Source organism: Hypanus sabinus, chromosome 13 (assembly GCF_030144855.1).
Source record: "Hypanus sabinus isolate sHypSab1 chromosome 13, sHypSab1.hap1, whole genome shotgun sequence".
Taxonomy (NCBI): Eukaryota; Metazoa; Chordata; class Chondrichthyes; order Myliobatiformes; family Dasyatidae; genus Hypanus; species Hypanus sabinus.
The window spans coordinates 45,018,979-45,041,985 of record NC_082718.1 but is presented as its reverse complement, the minus strand read 5'-3'; the positions used below and the strand labels follow the sequence as shown (position 1 = coordinate 45,041,985).

General features: G+C 36.4%; 1 protein-coding gene and 2 long non-coding RNA genes across 11 annotated transcripts in view; 2 read left to right on the top strand and 1 right to left on the bottom strand.

Annotated features, from left to right (window-relative positions):
• The window catches only part of LOC132403819 (uncharacterized), a 118,153-nt gene that overhangs the window by 24,289 nt on the left and 70,857 nt on the right, over positions 1-23,007 (bottom strand). For 8 of the 9 annotated variants that reach the window (XR_009515355.1, XR_009515357.1, XR_009515350.1 and 5 more), the window contains one exon: positions 7,919-8,074. This is a non-coding gene — a long non-coding RNA (uncharacterized LOC132403819). Of the gene's footprint in view, positions 1-7,918; positions 8,075-22,108; positions 22,170-23,007 lie in introns of all 9 variants that reach the window. The other variant, XR_009515353.1, reaches the window with a different exon arrangement.
• LOC132403823 (uncharacterized) lies at positions 4,279-7,974 on the top strand. Its single transcript, XR_009515361.1, has 3 exons — positions 4,279-4,347; positions 5,853-5,906; positions 7,897-7,974. It is a non-coding gene; the product is annotated as an uncharacterized LOC132403823 (long non-coding RNA).
• The window catches only part of LOC132403818 (mucin-2-like), an 81,087-nt gene continuing 68,586 nt past the window's right edge, over positions 10,507-23,007 (top strand). The window contains exons 1-3 of the mRNA XM_059987536.1: positions 10,507-10,796; positions 16,250-16,340; positions 21,088-21,176. Coding sequence (XP_059843519.1) covers position 16,340; positions 21,088-21,176 — 90 coding nt within the window. The 5' untranslated portion in view covers positions 10,507-10,796; positions 16,250-16,339. The remainder of the gene's footprint in view (positions 10,797-16,249; positions 16,341-21,087; positions 21,177-23,007) is intronic.

The window sequence follows — 23,007 nt, the reverse complement described above, 5'->3', positions numbered from 1 at the left end:
GCTTCCTGACAACCAGCCACTGCTTTATCCATGCTAGTATTGTTCCTTTAATATCATGCGCCCATAGCTTGTTAAGCAATGTCATGTGTGTCACCTTGTCAAAGCTGTTCTGAAAATTCAAGTACACAACATCCACTGATTCTCCTTTCTCTATCTTGCTTGTTATTTCTTCAAACAATTCCAACAAATTTGTCAGGCAAGATTTTCCTTAAGGAAACCATGCTGATGACAGCCTTATTTATCATGTTGCTTCCAAGTAGTCTGAGACTTTATCCTTAGCAATCGACTCCAACATCTTAACAATCACTGAGGTCAGACTAACTGGCCTATAATTTTTATTCTAGTGCCTCTGTCCATCCTTGAAGAGTGGAGTGACATTTGCAATTTTCATTGCAGAATCTAGTGATTCTTGAAAGATCATTACTAGCGCCTCCATAATCTCATTAACCACCTCTTTCAGATCTCTAGGGTGAACACCATCTGCTGCAGGCAATTTACCTACCTTTCAGTTCCCAAGAATCTTATTCCTAGTATTGGCAACCTCACACACTTCTGACCCCTGATACTCTCAAGCTTCCAGCATACCACATGTGTCTTCCACACTGAAGACTGATTCAAAATACTTACTCAATTCATCCACCATTTCCTTGTCCCTCATTACTATCTCTCCAGCATTGTTTTCCAGAGGTCCGATATCCACTCATGCCTCTCTTTTACATTTTATGTATCTGAAGAAACTCTTGGTATCCTCTTTAATATTAATGGCTAGCTTACTTTAATATTCCATCTTTATCTTCTTAATGACTTCTTAGTTGGTTTTTAGAAGTTTTGCAATCCTCCAACTTCTCACTAGTTTTTGCTCAATTATATGCCCCCTCTTTGGCTTTTATGCTGGCTTTGACTTCTTTTGTTAGCCACGGTTGTAAGCTTGTAAGGTGGGAATGAAAGCATAAAGAATTCCGGTTGTTGTTAGTCAAGGCATAAGAGCATGGAGTTAATGGAACAAATTCATAAAATTTTGATTCATTAGAGCTGCGGGTATTGTGCTTAATTCTATTCACTATGCTATAGGAAAGGTAGGAATGCACAGGAGAGAGTGTAGAGTAGATTTATCAGGATGTCACCTGGGATACAGTGCTTTATTTATGAAGAGAAACTGTAGAGTCTGGTGTATGTTGTTATATGGCTACTTGATTGTTTGCATGGACATGTTGGGCTGAAGAGATAGTTTTTACACTGTATGACTCTTTGCCTCTACTATTATTCCTCATAATGAGTGTCTTGCTTTTAGCTCTTAATTTTCCAATCGTTTTGAAACTGTGTCCCTTCAGTCTGGAACCCGATATGCCTTGAAGTAATGGTGGAATTAATCTTAACCATATAACAATTTATGTTCTCTTACAATATTCTCTCTATCAGAAACAAGGCTCCCCACCTGTTTTGCCTATACATTCTTTTAGGGGAGGATTCCTTTTTTCTTGGTATCTTGATGAACTAAGCTAAACAGAATGCTCAATGCATGAATCAATCTTTGCATTATTTCCAAACCATACTGATCTAGTCGACAATATCACTTGACCTTTCATTTATTGCACTTCACAAAGGCATTGTTTATCATTAGTTAGGTATTTTTTATTCTGATTTCCTGGTTGTGCTTGCAAATAATCAAGTTGCAATTCAAAGCCCGAAAAAACCCCAATTCTTGCCACCAACAATTGAAGTTATATTAAATGTTGCTTTTTTGACTATTCTGAAGAACAAATGTCTCTCATGCATAATAATTTATTAGTCTTATCTGAAGGATTAGATTCCAAAATCTTTGCGAGTATATTAGAAGCTGAGCCAGGAACAAGAACTGAATCTTAGAACTTGAGAAAATTTATTTGATTTAAATAAACTTACAGAAAGGAAATTCTGCAGTTGAAGTTCACAACTGCTCAGAGCTTATTTTTCATTATAGTTTTAATTATTGAAGCCAAATTAGATTCATGATGAATTCAGGTCTATGGGTAAACAGAGGGCACACATTTAAGTTCATGTTGTTTGAAGTAGAAGCGTGGAGGTGAATTTAATTGCAGATTTTGAAAGGAGACTGCATAACTAACAGGAGGGGAAAGGTTTTAGAGAAAGAGCAGGGAAGTGGGATGAAATAGAAAGTTGTCAACAAGCTAACATAGACACAAGGAACCAAAGTGCCTCAACTGTTCTACATCATTGCAATCTATTATAATTTTGTAGAGCAGTTAAGATGATAGAGAATTATGGAATTCTCTATCAGGCTGCCTAAAAGTATCTAATAAGCTGACTCCGTTTTTTTTCTCAGATTGATGGCTGTCCCCTGCACCCTTTATGTGACTTCTTTTAACTTCCAAAACCTGAAAGGATATAAACTTTTAGTTGCAAGCAGTGAGTGTGTCCTCTTTAGATATGAGGTTTTCATCAGTGCCACAAGCCTTACCTGGAGCTCACTACTATTTAAACTGAACTCAGTGGGTATATGCTGAGGCAATAAACTGCATTTCATGCTTGCTGGACTGTAAAATGATGACATTGAGTTAGGAGCCTGAATTTTATGCTCTCCCGCCACCAGTATCACTTGGCATTTGCTTCATTTGTTCTCTTCCATACATTTTTCTGATTAGATCAACTTCAAACTCATTAGATTGTCATCAATTTAAGATCGTAAATGCAATTTATTTTGTTTCTCTAGTGGAAGAGAACCTCAATTCCTTCAGGGCATTTTGATGTATAAGATTTTAAATTCAACTCCTTTCTTTCAATCCCCTTAAGGTTTACAATAGTCCTTGCTTGCGTTGTGTGAAAAATGTAAGAGTGCACTTACCCAAAATATGGTTGTGTCAGGGCCTTGCATAATGTTCTTTGTTGTAGATTTATTCTTCCAATAGTTTCATCAGACAATTATTGTCTTTTGTGAGACTATTGGTGTTTCAAATTTGTGGTTTGATGGCACCCTTTGAAGGCATTTTATTAGTATACCAGGGCATATGATTTTATTGTCATAAAAGTTTACTGCCCCCTGGTGCTTTGATTGCAGAGTCGATTATAGAATGGGCATGTGCTTTTTTCTCTGTAATGATATGGCTGTTAATATTCTTGCTTTCATTGAATGAAAATGCCATTGACAGCAGATGAGCTCAAAAATAAAAATAGAGCAAAATATCCATGAACTAAGAGATGAACCAACCCATGGCCAAAATATAGAAAATAAGTTCAGATTTTTCCTGCAGGTATCTCTGCAAAGTATAGAGCTAGTAAGCCTCACCTTTCCCCATGTTAAACAAAATTGCTGTTGTTTCTTGGCAATGCCTGTATCTATTTTGAAGTTCTTTTTCCTCAGTTCTATTCATGAAATTATATGTCTGCAAAAAAAACACTGAAAAGCCTCTGTTATAGAATTGTTTCACTGAGAACTCACTATTTTTGAAATTGTTTCCATATACTTCAACATATATTTCTTTTATTGTACACTTCAGTTTAGGTGACTATGTTAAATGCAGAGACAAACAGAACAAACCCTATGGGAGAATGTACGTATTCAGAGGTAAATTGAAATTTCTCTGAAACCATGATTAGTTGTTGCTCTTGATGGTTAATGGATCCATATTATAAAACAGATTATCTGATGATTGAAATAAATGTCATATACAATGCATTACCAGAAGAATTCACGTAATACCCTCATACTTTTTAATTATCATTTCAGATTTTATGAATGTATTATAAATATCTTAAGTATCAATAACCTTTGCTCAGAACTTCAGTAGTCCATTTTCAGTCCATGAACAGCCAAGTAATTGAGTAATTGATTGCAATAATTTTAGCCATTAAAAAATGAAACTTTTTTTTTGTAGCTAACTTATAGGTGTTCGAATATTTTGGAAAATTAATTATAAATATACCCTAAAATGTAGAGAAAAATAATCTCCTATATATTGCGTCCTAAATAATGGATAGTAAATTTAATGTTTCCACAATGATTTACCACAGTATGCCTTTGAGGCACGAGGCAAATCCCAGTAATGTTAATGTACAAAAGACCCTTATGACCTTAGGGTCAATGCATTTGTTTAATTTCCAATCTTTTTCTTTAGAAAATCAGAGCTGAAGTGTCATAACTCACACTGTGAGGTTCTGCATTAATCCTTTACAGTTGCCTGGGACTTAATCATTTGAAACCAGTATTTCAAGTTTTCATTTCCTCATTCCATTTAAATGGCTATGAACTGATAAGTATAAAAACCATTCAAAGGACTGTAAATTTGCCAGCAGCTGCAACTATGAAGCATACGGCATTACTTATAATCTGGGTTCTTACCCTCAGTAACTGTAAGTATTTTTGTAGGATTACATATTTTAGTTATATAAAAGTTTAAACTGATTAAATCACAGTGTAATGGTATTCTAAACAACAATGATTTATTAATAATTATTTCTTTTATTTTGCAAGTTACTTAAGGATCTTACTTGGTGATGTATGTTACTATTTTGTAGATAACTGATGAATGATAAGAAACAACATTGCAGTTAGTTAATGAAAATTATAATTTTAAAATCATATTAAAAAACAAAATTATAATCTTAGTAAAATTTCTCTAGCATAGGTTGTACTACTTAGAACCCTTATTATGCATGATAACCAATTAGAAACAAAACATAACTATTATAGTACAGAGAACAAGAAAGAGATATGTTTATAACTTTGTTAGAATGCTTATCTTTTTACTGTATAGATGTGAATGTCACTATGTCCTTCCATTGTATATTAGTTTTTCAATATTAAACAGTTTATTTCTTCTTTACTTCCACCTTGTGCACAGAGCACCCATTCAGTCTTGGTGGGGTAAATGTGTAATTTCCAAAATAGAGTAACCACTAGCCTAATTTGAATCATGCTGTTTCCTTATACTGTTTTTTTTTGGTACCACTTTCTAATATATTTTCCTTAAGGAGTAGAAAATAATTTTGTTAATTCACTGGTTCTGTGAAGATAACTGCAATTCTTTCCAAGCTAATTCAGTTGCTCTTTTCAGTATTTCAAGTACAAGTATAAAAATGTTGAAGTAGAGAAACAGAAGTGATGAAATCCTTGGCTAATTAATAGTTGCCAAGAAAATCACCTCTTCGGTTTCTTAAATGTTCTTATTTAAAGAAGAGAAAATAATGTGTCCTATATACAATTGCCATCATTGTGTTTTCTCCCATCCCCATCCATTACTTTCACCTCTGAATGGTTTTGGAGAGCAGAAAATTTAATTTAATCAGAAAATTTAATTGGTAACTTCTAAATTCATCCTGCCTTCTGCAAGATTTTCTTTTGGAAGATTGATTGTTCCCATATATCTCATTCTCCCAAAATGGTCTATGGTGTTTTTGGTTAAGGTTTGAATGTGGTATTTACCGAATATCATCTTTTTAGGGAATAATTCCAAAGAACCATATTTTGAGCTTCTGATGGATCATTGCCCTCCCAATTTATCCTTGATTCCTGTGTGCTCTTGTATATTTAGTTTCATTCAGTGAAAAAAAGTACTGCAATAATCTACATTCACCAAATTGGTTCAGTCAGTCTGGTGAATAAGAAAGAGGACATGATGGTTTTGGTCAAGGGTGAGCTGGTTGGAACAGTCAGAAAACTATTCATCTTTTTTATTCATCTCCTTAACATTAAAATATACAATAATATTGGACAGCACTGTTTTACTGTTTACTGTTATATTCAAAGTAAATTTTGATGTATAATATACTTTGAATATCCAGACTATTGAATACTCCAGACAGTTTGCAGATGGAATAAGTGATTATTTTCCTTATTTGTTATTTTTCTATCACAGGTTATGACTCACTTGCTGGGAGGTCTAACTTAGACTACTCACATTCCTCTTTTGGTAAGTTGATATCAGAAAGAAACAAAATCTTTTTGTAATGCCGTGAAAATCCAAACTCAATAACATAGATAAAATGTATTAATGGAGCCCTAAGTTCTTACTGAGCTACTGTCATAAATCTTTCTCACTTTGACAGATTTGTCAATGGGCATTTCTCTGAAAGTGATAATTGAGCCTTAATTTTCTTTTTGTCATCATGATCCATATTGCTGTAATTCATATTTTTTTCATTTATTTGTTTGATTCACACTTTGAATAGTATATTGTCATGATTAAATTCCTTCGGGCCATTCCCTTACCCAATGAGACCTTCCCTTGCCACTCAATTGGTAGGCATTGTTCTTCCACTTAGGTGCAACAATTTGGAGTTTGCTTCTTACACGCTATATTTATCAATCCTTCCTTATAATCAAAAACATTTTGGTTTAGCTTTTCAGTATTCTTTTACACTATTTTCCCAGGTTTTCTTACATAATGCACAGTTCATCAAGAGCACCCATGTGTAATTTCACTCCTTTATTTTTTCTTAGGAAGGAATTAGCCTTTATTGAGTTTGAGTTTCTCATGTGAAATACAGAAGTCACATGTTGATGATGAAAACAAAATCTAGAGTGTCATTAATATCTATAGAATAACTCAAATGACAAATGTATCTACAACAACTTACAAACAGGTTTTTCTGTAACAAGTATAGAGTAAGATAGGGAAGCTATTTGAAGGGATTCTTAAGATCCACGTTTGGAAGATAGTGGGCTAAATAGGGACAGGCAGCCTAATGTTGCGTGGGTCAAGTTTTAACAATCTTACAAATGTGTTTGAGGTTCTTGAGGATGTGACCAAGGTGATCGATGATTGATGAACATAGGGCAGTGGATATGTTGGTATTGACTTTAGGAAGCCTTTGAAAAGGTCTCTCATAGTAGGCTGATCAGGAAGATTAAGATGAACCATGACTTGATATTTTTTGGAGTGCAGGCTTCACATCCATTGAAGTGGGATGTAGACTGCTGTTAGCATAGCTGAAGTGAATTCCTATGGCAGTTAATATGTACAACACTTTGCCATTAGATATTCCAAACTGGTTAAGTAAGAGCTCACCAGAACTGTCGCGTCCAAACACCATGAGTTGATTACGAAGCAGACCCTTGTGCACCTAACTTTGCCTGAGACACCATTTAGTCATCCAGTGAACTGAGAAACCCTCAGGTTGTAAGTCAAGCCATAGATAGGGTAAATTAAGAGAGGCACAGATAGGGTGACAACGAGAATATTTTTTCCCAGAGTAGAAATGTTGAATACTAGAGGGCATGGCTTGAAGCAAAAAAGGCAGTGGGAGGAGGGAGGCATTATAAAGGGAATGTGCAGAACATTATTTCTTACATGGAGAGTGATGGTAGTAGTGGAGGGAGATACGATAGCAGCATTCAAGAAGCTTTTAGATATGCGGCAAATTGAGGGATATGGATCTTTTGCAGGCAGAAGCAACATGGACGGAAAGGCCTATTACTGTGCTGTACTGTTCAAAATTCTATATTCCATGTTATACATAACTCAGGTAAAATGTAGATTAACATTTAACAACTTGCATTCACCTTGAATGAGAAAAGATATCCTCTTTATTATAATGAATGTAAAGTCTGCAGGTGTAAGTAACCAGTGATTCTAAACCCCATAAAATATCAATATTTAATAGATTCCAATGATCAGAATTAATAGCTGTTTCCATATTCTCTGGTTTTATTTTATCAATGATCATTCAAAACTATAAAAATTTCTAGAACTGCTTGAAATATTATCATATTTATCTACATTTTAGATATGTTGATGGTTGAAACTTCAAATTTTAAAAATAGAGTTGACACATTTCTTCTGTTCAATTAATTATTTTAATAAAGCATGATAAAAGTGCAAGAACAGCATTCAAAATAAACTCTATACCAGCACTGTATCTTAAATAACATATTAATTTAAAAATATTATTTTGTATAAGATCTGCAAGGGGATGTCCTTACCCAAATGTTCAGGCGCTCAGCAGATAGTGTCCAAAAGGGAAGAGAAAACCATCGTAAGTACATTATGTTCAGTGTGCTTGATCCACCAGTTACATTTAGATTGCTTGTAATTTTCAACTCTTATAGCAAGGGTATTTTTTCTTTTCCTCTAGATACCTGCAAAACATGGGGAAAAGGATTATTCAAGAAATTTAACAACGAACTTTCCTTTTTCAATTCAAACTGTAACTTCATCATGAGCAGACTGTGCAGCGCTGAGCTTGATTTTTATGAGGTGAAGTTCCGCCGAGGATCAGATGGGAAGCTAGAGCATATATTCATTAAAATTGAAACCACCATCATTGTTGTGAACAATGGGGTAATTACAGTTAAAAACGAAACGTAAGTTACTTCTGCAAAATTGTTTATGATTTCAGTTGTAAGACTTCCATGTAACTTATCCACGTAATGCACACCTTCAGATCTCTATCTCCCAAGTTTTCAACATTTAATATATTTTAACAGCAATAATTTAAAAACAGCCACAGTGCTATCATGGCTTGACATTTTTTCACCTAATCATTGGTTGGCTTAGGAATTCTATAGGAGAGTTTGCAATTAGTGTACCTACTTGATGTTCTTATAAAATATTAATTTCTGAATTTGTTCCCAACTGTGGAATAGTAAAACTGACTATTATTAAGATAAAATTGATTTATGATTTGATTGTTCTTTTCATGTCAGATGGCACATTAACTCATAGCTTAAAATATTACAAGATGGCAGTGCCGTATTGCTAAAGGTAGAATTGGCTAATATGTAATCACTCCTGATGAAGGGTTTTGGCCCAAAACGTCGTCACTACCTCCTCCCATAGATGCTGTCTGACCTGCTGAGTTCTGCCAGCATTTTGTGTTTTTACTATGTAATACTGTCTATTAGTGCAATCTTGGGGGGAAGGCAAACTTGGCAGTGAAAAATTAGTGTGCAATTAAACAAACAAGAGAAAATTTGAAGATGCTGGAAATCGAAGCAACACACACACACACACACACACAATGCTGGAGGAACTCAGCAGGTCAGGCAGCATCTATGGAAAAGAGTAAACAGTTGACATTTGGGCTGATGCTGCTGTTTAGCTCAATGCAGTTTAAGTCAGTTTGTTGACCATAAATTGGATGGCACAAAAACAGAGTGATATCTATTGCTGTTACCTCACAATTGCAGTAGCCCAGGTTCAACACTGACCTATGGTGTTTTCTGTATAGAACATTGCAAATTTTCAAGATTGCATTGGTTTCCTTTGCATGCTCCAGTTTCTCCCACATACCAAAAATGTGCTGGTTATAGATTAGTTGGTTAGTTGAAAATTAAGAACTGAAAAACCTGATCTTTGGAGTTTGATAGGATGCCAAGGTTCTTGTCTGATCTTAATTGAGTCTTGCATTTCTAACCTTAAGAGCAGTTATCTACATAGTGCAACATTGTATTTCATCAAAAAAAAGTTTTCTGAAAATAATCTATGAGCAGGGAGAACAAGAAGTCATTTCTGATCAATAGGTGAATCAGGAGAATCCAGCAATCATTAAGCAGGTGCTTCCTCCCCACTGAGATTGCCTATTTATGGGCCTTTGACCTGAATAATAAATATACTAATGGTGCTAAGTAATTCTAATTTTTCATTTCATTTTGTTTTCACTTGTGGCGTTTTCTATGATAATACTTCATTCACTTCAACATGTATTCGCACACAGTCACACATTTTTGGCCCCAGACCTCGCCATTCTTTCACAAAACGTTACTGAATTTGTTCAGTTTAATTTTTACTGTACCTTTTGACCAAGATGAATCACTTCAGCTTCTGTGACATTATTTCTCTACTTTGCAGCTTCTCCCCAATTTTATAGCTGTTAATAGTAGCTCTACACACTGATCTTAATAGCACTCTGGCTGTTTACTTTGAGGGCAACATGCACTCACTGCATCTTGTCAATACTCAGTCAATATCCCAAACATTAGTGTCCATGATGGGACATTTCAGATATATCAATGGAATCACCAGCAACCAGCCATTCAGGCGAAAGAAGTCCCTGTTCTTATGCACATTGTGAATATGAATCTTGAAAAGCTGTGGTGGGGTGGAGAAGAGCAAAAGTCTAATTCGCCAGCTTGTTAAACTTATTATGTCAATAGTAAATCAGGCATCAAAAGGAAAGTATTGATCTGATTGGTGCTTACTAGCAGCTGGTGGTTCTGTAGATGATTGGCTTTCCAATATTCATAATGCTTTGGACTTCCATAAGTCACTTCACAGACACTTTACAGCAGGGAGAGCTGGTGTGCATGCAGTATAGCGACCCTAATTAAACGCGGGTCTCCATCCTTGAGGGTAAAGTTGTAAGTGCAGGCTTGTGCGAGATACTTTACAAACTATCTCAAATACAAACCTGTTTATATATTTAATTTTTTCTCTATTTTTATTATTTATAAATAGTTATTATTCAAGTTATTGTTGTGGTTTAAATGCCGCTGACTATTAAAGACATACGAACACTGTTCAAAAGACACACAGCCAGCAAATGCCATAGAAGTTTGGACTGCCAGTAAGCCAGCTGAGACTTAATTGTCCATGTAGTCATTCCCTATTGCCTGACTTAGAAACTGACGAAGAAAGGATACTGAATCAAACGCAGTTTTGCCCAATACATCAATAGAGATAAAAAGACTTCATGATATGTTGCAGAATTTTTAATGTTATTTTCATATCATTATTATTTATAGAGTAACTTTGCCATATAATGACAAGGTGATCAAAATTCATAATAATGGAATTAACACCAGAATTACAAACAAGAAGAATTCCGTATCGCTGCTCTGGAATGGTAACGATGCACTGTCGGTGAGATATCCTAAGTATATCCTTCCATTTTAGGAAACATGTTATGTTATACATGATCTTTATTATTGAGATACAGATAATCCCTCCATAATTTGGGTGGTTGCAGGGTTGTGGGTTGTGTCCCTAGAAAACAGGCGTATAATGATTTTCCATAATACAGAGCTGCATCATGACAAGCAGTGAAAAATACAATGTTTTGTTGATTAATTTAGTTAATGAGTACATAAATTCTATGGGAGCCAATTTTATTTTGTAACGGAATTTTTTGAGTTGTGGTATGTGAATTCTGCAAGGGTTAATTTCCATAACACCAACAGCCTCTATGTGTTCTCTTGAAGACAAGGGAAGGTGAAGTCACATTTCTCAAATATACCTCTGTGCAACCTCAGAAAAAAACTACCATTTTATCAACTAGTCTCATGGAGCTTTGTTTGTTTAAACCCTGTCTCATCAAAACAGATATTTCTTATACCTGAGCAAATAAATTTTACATGAAGTAAAATATTATAATGCACAATAATAAAAAGGTACATCTTAATTTCACATCAGTATGTTTGGAAGCAAAATACAGTTTATCTGTGAAAAGAATGTCTGCTTATTAAAGCTCACTCTAGTTGATATTCAGCCTTCAAACCCCTTCAAAAAAGGTTTGCAAGCAAATTTTCATAAGAATATAAGAAATAGAAGCATGAATAAGCAATTGGCAGTTTGTGTTTGCTGAGGCATTCAGTAATATCATGGCTGATCTTTTACCTCAGTACCACATTTCCTTTTAAGTTCTTAATTCTTAAGTCCAGCAAATATCTAATATCTGTTGATCTCTGTCTTGAACATACTAAATTACTGAATCTTTACAGCCCTTTCATTAACAGAATTCTTCACCTTTGAGTAACAGTATTTTTTCTCATCTCTGTCCTGAATGCCTAACCTCTTATCTTGACATTCTAGTCCCTCATACTAACACCAGCCACAATAATTATCAGTTCTGTATCAATAATTTTAGGCCTTATAAGGAATTTCTATGCTCAGCCTTCATTTTTTTTGGTCAAGAGAATATGGACCCAATCAGATTATTTGTCCTCATCGCTCAAATACCTGTGTCTCAGGAATGATTTTAGTGAATTAAGTTGCATTATTTCTTACACAAGTATATCCTTCTTTAGGTTTGGAGAACATGCCAAAATGTCAGCGCAGACTCGATGGGCCAAATGGCCTAATACTCCTCCTAGGTCTTATGGTCTTCTGGTCTAAACACAATATTCCAGGAGTGGTCCCTTTAGTACTTTATGTAATTACAGTAAGAGGTTCCTGCTGTTGCAGTCATGTGCTTACAATGGTCAAGTACCGTTTGCTTTCCTAACTGCATGGTGGATCTGCAAGTAAGCATGTAGAATGATACTCAACCTAACTCTAAACATTGATATCTTTTGACATCTTACCTTGCTATTCTATTTTTCTACTGAATGTATGTATGACATATTCCATCTGCCACATATTTGCTTATTCACTATGTCTGTTATTATTCCCCCAGCATTTCTCTATGCCCTCCTCACAGTACATATGTCACCCAGCCTCTTATCAACAGGAGACTTGGATATATTATAGCTGACTCCCTCATCAAAATCAGTGATGCAGCTTGTGGGTGACTGGGGCCCAGCAGTCATCTTTTGGCATCACAGTGATCATAGCCTCCCAAATCAAACTGACATGTCTATTTCCACTCTTGTTTCTCTATCCATTGAACAATGCTCAGTCTTCATCACTTTGTCAGCTCCAATAATGTGCACTTGAAATTTGTGTAATAATCCCTTGTGTTTCAATTCAATGAAGGCCTTCTCAAGGTCCAAATAGATCACATCAATTAATTTGGGTTTAGCTCTTCCCTTACATTAAAAATATACAATATGTTTGTTGATTATGATTTTGTTTTTGTATGTACATGATGACAGAACGAACCTCAGTCATATAACTGAGAGGGACAATAGCAGCAATTGGAGTTCATTGTTGGGAAGATTTTATTCATGTTTGGTAGTCTAGGCATTAGACACAAGGTCAGCACTGATTGCTCATTCTTAATTGCTCTTGAAAAGATAATGGTGTAATTCTTCTCCCAAAATGCTATTAGGCAGGAAGGTCCATATTTAGTCTCAGTAACAATGATTTCTAAGTCAAGATGGTGTGTAATTTGTAGGGGTACCTGCAGGTGGCAGCATTTACATGCATCTGCTCATTCTTGGTGGAAGAGGTCATGGTTTTGGGATGTATTAGTAAAGTGGCTTGGATGAGTAATTAGAGTGCATTTTGTAAGTGCTATACATACCAATCACTATGCAACAATGATGGATAGAATAAATATTTAGGAAGGTGATAGTATTACTTAAAATGGTGTTTTGTCCTGGTGGTTCTGAACTTGAGATCTGTAGAAGCGGTAGACAGTCAGAGAATATTCTATCACACTCCTAACTTTTGGAAGATGTAAGGGCCTTTGGAAGTGAGGATCTGAGATATATTTGTTACAGAATGCCCATCCTCTAATTTTCTCTTCCACCACTCTAATTATGAGCGGTTGCAGATGAGGTTCAGCTCAGTGATGGCCCCTCCAGAATATGATGATGGGGGACCTGTTGATAACGATGCTACTTATTGTCATGAATTACCTGGTACTTGAAGAAATTGGAATATGAGGCTAATGGAATGTTGGTAATCCTCTCAAGGGATTTGGTCAGACTTGGTCAGACTCTGTCTGGAACAGTGTATTCAGTGGTGAGATCAGCTTATATGAAGCTTCTGAACAGAGGCTTGTTCTTTTATAATTGAGATGAGGAGGAATTTCTTTAGCCTTAGAGGGTGAATCTGTGAAATTCATCACCATAGGTGGCTGGGGAGGCCAAGTCATTGGGTATATTTAAGACAGAGGTTGTTAGATTCTTGATTAGTCAGGGCATGAAGAGATATGGGGAAAAGGCAGGAGATTGGGGCTGGCAAGGAAAATGGATCCACCATGAAAAAATGGTCCAAATGGCCTAATTCTACTCTTAAAACTTCTCGTCTGATAGTCTTATTGGGCTTGAAGAAAATCAGTAGATATTCACAAAAATGGCACCAGCTTTAAGTATCTAATGCGGGCTGAATAAGTGTTGTCCCTATTTCTTTGAGTTAACATGATACAGTTAAATTATTTTCTCTGGCTCAAGGATCCAGTATAAGGGGCATAATCTTTAAACGAAAGCTAGGGAATTTTGGACCAAAATCCGGAAAACTTTCAAATAATGGGATAGTCCAGAACTCTGGTTCCTTAAGTCAGCAGATGCTGGATCAATTCATACCTAATTTTACTACTGAGTTTTATAAGGCTCAAGGTTCTGGCAGTTCATTCCATATACTCAGCACCTTCTGTGTGAAAAGGTTGCCCGTCAGGTCTCTTCTAAATCTTTTCCCTCTCATTCTAAATCTATGCCTCCAAGTTCTAGTTTTTCCTCCCCGGGGGAAATAACTGTTACCATCCTTTCTACGTGTGCCTCTCATATTTTAAACATTTCTGTAAGGTTGCTCTTCATTTCCTCTATTTCAAAGAATAAAGACCTCGTTTGTCCAGTCTCTCCCTATAACTCAGGTCCTCTAGTCCTGGCAACATCCTCGTAAATCCTTCTTGCACTCTTTCCAGTTTAACCACATAGCTCTTACAACAGGGTGACAAAATCAGTACACAGTGCTCCAAGTGCAGCTCCGCCAATGACTTACCTATCGCACCATAATGTCCTAACTCTTATATTCAGTGCCATACCCGATGAAGGTCAGTATGCTAAATGTCCTTTTTCACCTGTGATATTGATTGTAATGAACCATACTTCTAATTCCTTCTGTTCCATTAAGCTCACAAGTGCCCTACCATTTATAGTACGTTATACCCTGGTACTATAAATTGCATTGCTTCACGTTCATCTGAATTGAAAACCATTTGCCCATTTCAACAAATAGATCAAGATCCCCTTGTAATCTATGATAATGTTCTTCATTGTCAACAACAACTTCTAATTTTGTGTCATCTGCAAACTTAGTGGCATTTGCACCCAAACCATTTATACTAATAACTAATAACAAGGGTACCAATATCAACTTTTGTGGCACACCATTAGTCATTGGTCTCCATTCTAAAACAAATCTTTAACCACATTCCTCTTCTTCCTACTTGAGCCATTTTGAATCTTGCTAAATAGCTCTCCATAAATTTCATGAGACCGAGCCTTCCAGACCAATTTACGATGTGGCACCTTGATGAAGGCCCTGCTGAAGTCCAAATAGACGGCATCGACTGCTCTACCTTTCATCTACTTCTTTGGTTTTAAAAAAAGTCCAGAGAGTTTGTCAAACACAGCTTTTCACACACAAAGCCATCTTGAATGCTCCAAATAAGACTCTGTTTATCCAAAGGCTGGTCAATCCTGTCCATTGGGATTCCCTGTAGTAATTTCACCACTACAGATGACAGGCTGACAGTCTTGTAGATCGATGGCCATATTGCTACCTACATTAGAGGACATGTACTCTAAGAAGAGGTTGGACAAACTAGGTTTGTTTTCTCTGGAGCATCAGAGGCTGAGTGGAGATCTGATAGAGGTTTATAAGATTAAGAGAGGGAAAAATTGAGTAGACAGCTGGTATATTTTTCCAGTATAGAAATGTATAATACCAGAAGGCACATGTTAAAGATAGAGGTGAGAATTTCAAAGGCGATGTGCAATTGTTTTTTTTTTAAACACAGAGTCTTTGGTGCTCGGATTGAGTTGCCAAGGGTGGGGCTGGAGGCAAATACAATGGAGGTGTTCAAAAGGCTCTATGATTGGCAAATGAATGTGCAAGGAATTGGGGGGGAGAGGTTATGGACATTATGTAGCCAGAGGGAATTAGTTTAATGGAACACTTGGTCATTAATAGTTTGGCACAGTTGGTCAAAGAGGCTACTTCTGTGGTGAACTTATCGATGTCCTTTGACATTTATTTATTTTGGACTATGATGTTCCACATAGTCTTGGAATATAAGCGGCAGTTGTTGTTTTCTCATTGCTGGCTTTCCAATATTTTCTGATCTACAACTTAGTGAAATGCATATACATTTAGATTATTGCCTATTTATCTCATTTTCTGGCTTGGCCTTATCTCAGCACATGGTTAACCCAGTCCTTCATACAGGTATCTGATGTTTTATTGTTTGGCCACTTGGATTGAAGTGTCTCTAAGAGGTACTTAAACCATACTGATCATTTTCAATCTGATCAATTTTATCTTTATTGTAAACCTTTCATACTAGTTAAAGGATGCATTAAAGATCAACAGAGAGCAAATTTATTTTTAGATTAATTTGTGGTGATGCAATTTAAGGCGATGCTGTTTCTGCAAGAAACCTAAATAACAATCTTTGCAAATAATCTTGGTCCTACACTTTTGTCTTTCAGCTAAAACTTCACCCTAGATACAGTGGACGTGTTTGCGGACTCTGCGAAAATTTTGATAAGAAGAAAAACAATAAACAGACACTTAAACAAAGTAAGTATAAATTGTTGTTTTTTAAGTTAGCATGGATTTTTCTATGACATTGTTTATATTTTTCTCTCAAAAAGAATTGCCAAAAATATAATTCTATTTGATTATCAAAATAAGTGCAAAATTATGTTGACTTTGGATGGAAATTAATTTCTTTCTGAATTACTATGTGCAGCAGTATATTAGAATTTTCACACTGCAAACCCATAATGAGACATGGTGAACTGAGAGACAAACTAACAGATAGAACTAAACAGACTTACTGATAGTAAGAGTAGGTATTCTAGAAAATAGCTTCATTGTGGTGGCTTTATCAATGCTATGCAGTCCAAAATCAATGTAATAAGAAAGTAAATGACAATAGGGAGCTTTTCTGGATAAGCTAATTCCAATCTCAAAATTAGATTTGCGCTCCAGGTGGGATCTACTTCACTGTGTTAATGTTTTCCCCATGCCTTCTACATTCTGTGATATCACATAACACATTGGAACTTTCTACACTCAAAATAGAGTTCTTAGTTGCAGAAAATAACTGTTGTTTGGCAAAATGCAAATAAAACAACCGGCTGAATTCATCATCTTGATGTCATTTAAAAGAACCCACAGCTCACAATCGAACCCTTCAGAAAGCAGCACCAAAACTCACTGGAGACTTAACTCACTTCCCAAAGTGTATACTGCTGTCAAACTCACAAATAGTTTGTCTACTAATTAAGTTATTCAATAATGAGTATCTGAGTGATCCCTCTGCCCACAGAAAGGGTTGCAAGACTTATCAGTAGACTTTCTACTATTCCTGAAACTTTATTTAAATCAAATATATATTTATTACACATCTGTGGGCTTGAACTCTTTGCTGGACAGATAACTGTGGGGAATGTAGGAAGTGTGTGCGTGTGTGTGTGTTTGTGTGTTTTTGAGCGCAGCTCCTAATGAACTAGATTTGGGTGCTGTGAAGAATTACCTTGAATTGTCAAGAGATTCATAATGTTTCATTTTTGGAATAGCTCCTTGTATTTCATTGGCTAATATTGAAATATTTTTCTTTGAAAATGTTGGTGCTCTTTCTATGCCTCTTCAGCAAGCAAAAATATACATCACCTCACAATGTGTCTGGTCTCAATATGACTGTGGGGAAGGGAACTTCATTTTCTGATTGTTACACAGCAAATTTGCGGTAGCCATGAGAATTGAAGAACTTCTATTGGTTCTCAGACAAATCTCAAATTAACACAACCATGCACTGGTGGTTTTCTAAACATTTTACACCCAATTTTTGAGATAATTTTTGGGGCACATGATTTGGAAAAAATGCCTCTACTCACTAAAAGGCAGTGTAATCTATTTTCCAGGCTAAGCAGTGCAAACTGTAAAAGTTGATGTATAGATAATATTTAAAAAGTTATTATGCTCACAAGAGAACATGCTCACAAACTGAAAGTGACAGACATAGGTCAAATTTGGAAAATGTACATCTTGGAAAATTTAACCAACATCTAAACTGCGCTCCAGTCATCGGAACAATGCTTTCCTCTAGTCTGGTTGGCACCAGGCACAAGAGAGCATCTCTATCCTCAAACGTTCAGATAATCTCCTTCTTTCTTCAGGTAATGTCAGACTTTATCCAATTATTTTTTCCAACTCGGCCTCACATTCATTAACACCTTGTTGAGAACATTAGGAGCTTTCTGTTCCTCTTTAGACTCTCTGGCTTCAGTGAAAGCCATACGGTCAAATGCTACAGTATGGTTGTCATGTGGAGTGTAACTTTAAGGATGACATACTTTCCTTTGCTACACGATGACATTATGGCACCTGCAAGAACTAGAGAAGATTTCAATCTGTATCCATGCAGATCACTATTTAGTTTATATTTAATGCACCTACTGACATATGTTAAGCCAGTTTTGAGGGACACTAGTAAAAATGAAAGTAAGTTTTTGGGTTTCATTTGGGAAAGGATGTTTTAGGATACTGATATTACGTGCAGTCTTATTCTGAAAAAAAGTGGCCAGAAAATTAGGTGTTCTTGGTCACCATGAGCTGATTGTCATGTTTTCTGCATTGCAAGAATGACTGTGCTTAAAAAATACTGCCTGTACAGCTCTTTGGGATGTGCTGATGTGTTGAAAGGCATTATGTTATTGGAAATCCTTCTACACTCCCCCAGGGCTAGTAAATGCTCATATTAAAGTGATATAGAAGCATTAGAAAAGATGCAGAGTAATACAAGAGTAATTACAAGAATAACACTGAAAGTTGGAGTTGCGGTATATTTATCAGGAAAAATCAAATGTAGAAAAGGGAGTGATGTCACAGAGTTTTCCAACATGAAGTAGGTTAATAAGGTAGATTTAAGGAATATATTTTTACTTGTAGGGGGAAGAACAGAAATAGTGATTGTAAAAATAAGATGGTTACTTTTAAGTTCAAAGAGGAATTCAGAAGAATCTTTCCTTCCCAGTGTTTGCAGTTTGGATTACTGCAGAAAAGAGTAAATGCAGTATAACTGGATTTCAAAGTTCAAAGTAAATTTATTTACCAAATACTACCCTGAGATTAATTTCCTTGTGGGCATTCATAGTAGATACAAAGAAATACAATAGAATCAACAAAACGCTACATACGAACAAAAATGGACAAATAATCGACATACAAGAGAAGAGAAACTGCAAATACAGAGAAAAACAAATCATAACACAAGTTGTAGAGTCATTTAAAGTGTGTTTATATGTTGTGGAATTAGTTCAGTGTTGAGATGGGTGAAGTTATCCATTTTGGTTCAGGAGCCTGGTGGGTGAAGATTATTAACTGTTTATGGGGAGGTAAGATAAAAAAAAAGATATAGGAGCAAATTAGGCCATTCAGCCCATTGAGCCTCCTTCAGATTGAAGAAGAAAGCAGCAGTTTTTAATGATTGGGCTGGATGAGTGTTGAGAAGTATCTAGTATATAGACTAGTTGGGCTAAATATTGTGTTTTGTGCTGTATGTTGAACAGACCTCAGTAACAGATTTCTTGCTGAAATGTAGAAAGCAGATTTATTCCAACAGACAAAGCTACATGATTTCATCTTACTAAATTGTTCTTATGCTGCTGTTCACTTGACTTTTTACATTATTTTAGGATTCCCTTTCCCCTTCTGCTGTAACATCGCCATAAGTGTAAATGATGGAATGCAGTGCAAAAATAAAATTACAAATGGAATACATGTGGGAATTGTACACAAAGAATGCTGAATAATGGAAAATAGTAAATGGCAGGAGAATAAAATCATTCAATCTAGCTTCACTTCTAGACTTGCAAATAAACTTAAAAATCCCTGAGTAAAACTTCCAAGGGATTTAGTGACAATGATATATGTAAAAAATGAATTTATCAAATGAGTATCTCAAATGTTTGATATACTGCAATTATTGAATGATACACTGAAGGAAGAGCAGTAGATGTAGCATATACGTATTTCACCAAGGCATTTGATAATGTACCCCATGCAAGGCTTATTGAGAAAGTAAGGAGGTATGGGATCCAAGGGGACGTTGCTTTGTGGATCCAGAACTGGCTTGCCCACAGAAGGCAAAGTGTGGTTGTAGATGGGTCATATTCTGCATGGAGGTTGGTGACCAGTGGAGTGCCTGAGGGATCTGTTCTGTCACCCTTACTCTTCGTGATTTTTATCAATGACCTGGATGAGGAAGTGGAGGGATGGGTTAGTAAGTTTGTTGATGACACAAAGGTTGGGGGTGTTGTGGATAGTGTGAAGGGCTGTCAGAGGTTACAGTGGGACATTGATAGGATGCAAAACTGGTCTGAAAAGAGGCAGATAGAGTTCAAATAGCTAAGTGTGAAGTGGATCATTTTAGTAGGTCAAATATGACGGCAGAATATGCTATTAATGGTAAGACTCTTGGCAGTGTGGGGGATCAGAGAGATCTTGGGGTCCAAGTCCATAGGACGCTCAAAGCAGCTGCGCAGGTTGACTCTGTGTTTAAGAAGGCGTATGGTGTACTGGCCTTCATCAATTGTGGAATTGAATTTAGGGGCTGAGAGGTAATGTTGCAGCTATATAGGACCCTGGTCAGACCCCACTTGGAGTACTGTGCTCAGTTCTGGAAAGATACAGGAAAGATGTGGAAGCCATAAAAAGGGTGCAGAGGAGATTTGCAAGACTGTTACCTGGATTGGCGAGCATGCCTTACGAGAATAGGTTGAGCAAACTTGGCCTTTTCTCCTTGGAGCGACGGAGGATGAGAGGTGACCTGATAGAGGTGTGTAAGATGATGAGAGTTATTGATCATCTGGATAGTCAGAGACTTTTTTTCCCAGGGCTGAAATGGTTGCCACAAGAGGACACAGGTTTAAGGTGCTTGGGAGTAGGTACAAAGGAGATGTCAGGGGTAAGTTTTTTACTCAAGAGAGTGGTGAGTGCATGGAATGAGCTGCCGGCAACAGTGGTGGAGGTGGATATGATAGGGTCTTTTAAAAGACTTCTGGATAGGTACATGGAGCTTAGTAAAATAGAGGACTATGGGTAAGCCTAGTGATTTCTAAGGTAGGGACATATTTGGCACATGTTTGTGGGCCAAAGGGCCTGTATTGTGCTGTCGGTTTTCGATGATTCTATGTTTCTAATATCTTGAATTGTCATTCTGCTGTATCTCAGACAATCCAAGTTCATCTAGTGGTTTGACTGTAAACATGGTACTAGCTATAGTTCAAAATAGAGTTTCATTTTTTTCATTCTTCTCTAGTGACTGTATCCACTATTTTGAGTGAGTCTGTTTCAACCACCAGTTGCAAAGTCGATGTACCTGAAATTGCTTTTTGCTCAGAAGCCTTGGTAAGTTTTGTATTTCTGTATGATTTCTTGTACTCCCATTATAATTCACTTTAGCACACGTTTAATCTGACACAATCTAGGAATAAATATTTATTAATTTGGTACAGGGATGGTATAAAACCCTGATCAGTAAACAAACAACAATGAAAACTCTTCTGAATATTTAGCTAATGAGTTCTGTTTAATTTCTTATTTCTTTTCGAAGGAAAAAAGAAGTAGGAGAAACCTTGAATTTGTGAATTTGATCTTCCATCCAATAAAATTATGACTGACATTCTTACCAACTCCCCCTGAGCATATCCAGCTGTCGGGGTAGAAATTTTCAAAAACTGAAAATATTAAGTGAAGAATTTTCTGTTACACTGTATCTTCAGACTCAGGCACAGGGTCACACAGAGACTCAGAAGGGTTAAACTAAACTGGGAATTTTATTAACAAAACAAAACAGTTGCACTTACAAGGTCTTGGATCACTTAGCCAGAGCTTCACTAGGCAAGGATCAGGACAACCAAGCCAACAAAGGCTTAGCACTACCCCTTTAAATACACTTGAGGGCACGATGGTGTCTGTGCTCAACTGATAAAACTCCAGGGTAATAACAGGCATACAAATAACTATTCTAATACGAGACAAAAGTCCAAGGATGCTTAATTGGATATCTGCAAAGTCACAGAGAATTAATTGGAAGTATTCAAGGTCAATTGTAACTTAAATGTAAACTAGAGAAGACCTGAGAATAGCTTATTAAAAATCCCAAAGCAAAACAATACAGATAATTATAATTAATAAGATACAAAACAAAAAGCAACAGCAACAAACTCAGAACCCTCAGAATATTCTACCGACAGTCCAAGGTCATGTCAGTCCTAAATGGGCAAATTATTATGCTATGAATATGAGCTGGATTCCAAAGGTCCAGAGCAACCACATACCCATAAAAAAAGCAAGAGCTCCAAATTCCGGATGCAAGTGTATCTTGAAATTCACTCATATCTAGGATAAGGCAAGAAAGGAAAGTTATGACAGACATCAACACCACAGAAAGGCTTTTGGAGTATAAAAGGTGCATAAGATATAGGAACAGAAGTAGCTCATTTGGCCTAGAGTCTGCACCACATTCAGTCATCCGCTGATCCAATTCTTCTATCATCCCCACTCCTCTGCCTTTTCTCCATACCCTTTGATGCCCTAGCTAATCAAAAACCTATCTATCTCTGCTTGAAATGCACCCAATGACTTGACCTCCACAGCCACTCATGGCAACAAATTCCACATTTACCATACTCTGACTAAGGTAATTTATCTGCATCTCTGTTGTAAATAGACATCCTTCAATGCTGAAGACATGCTCTCTTGTCCTAGAATCCCCTACCATGGGAAATAACGTTGCCATGTCTAATCTGTTCAGGCCTTTTAATATTTGGAATGTTTCTATGAGATCTTCCCTCATTCTCCTGAACTCCTGGGAATACAGCCCAAGAGCTGCCAAATGTTCCTCATGCTGTAACCCTTTCATTCCTGGAATCTTTCTCGTGAATCTTCTCTGAACCCTCTCCAATGTAAGTATATCCTTTCTAAAATAAGGAGCCCAAAACTGCACACAATTCTCCAAGTGTGGTTTCACGAGTGCCTTAGAGAGCCTCAGCGTCACATCCCTGCAGTTATATTCTATACCTTCAGAAATGAATGCCAACATTGCATTTGCCTTCTTCACCACCGACTCAGCCTGGAGGTTAACCTTCAGGGTATCCTGAACAAGTACTCCCAAGTCCCTTTTCATTTCTGCATTTTCAATTCTCTACCCATCTAAGTAATATTCTGCCCATTCATT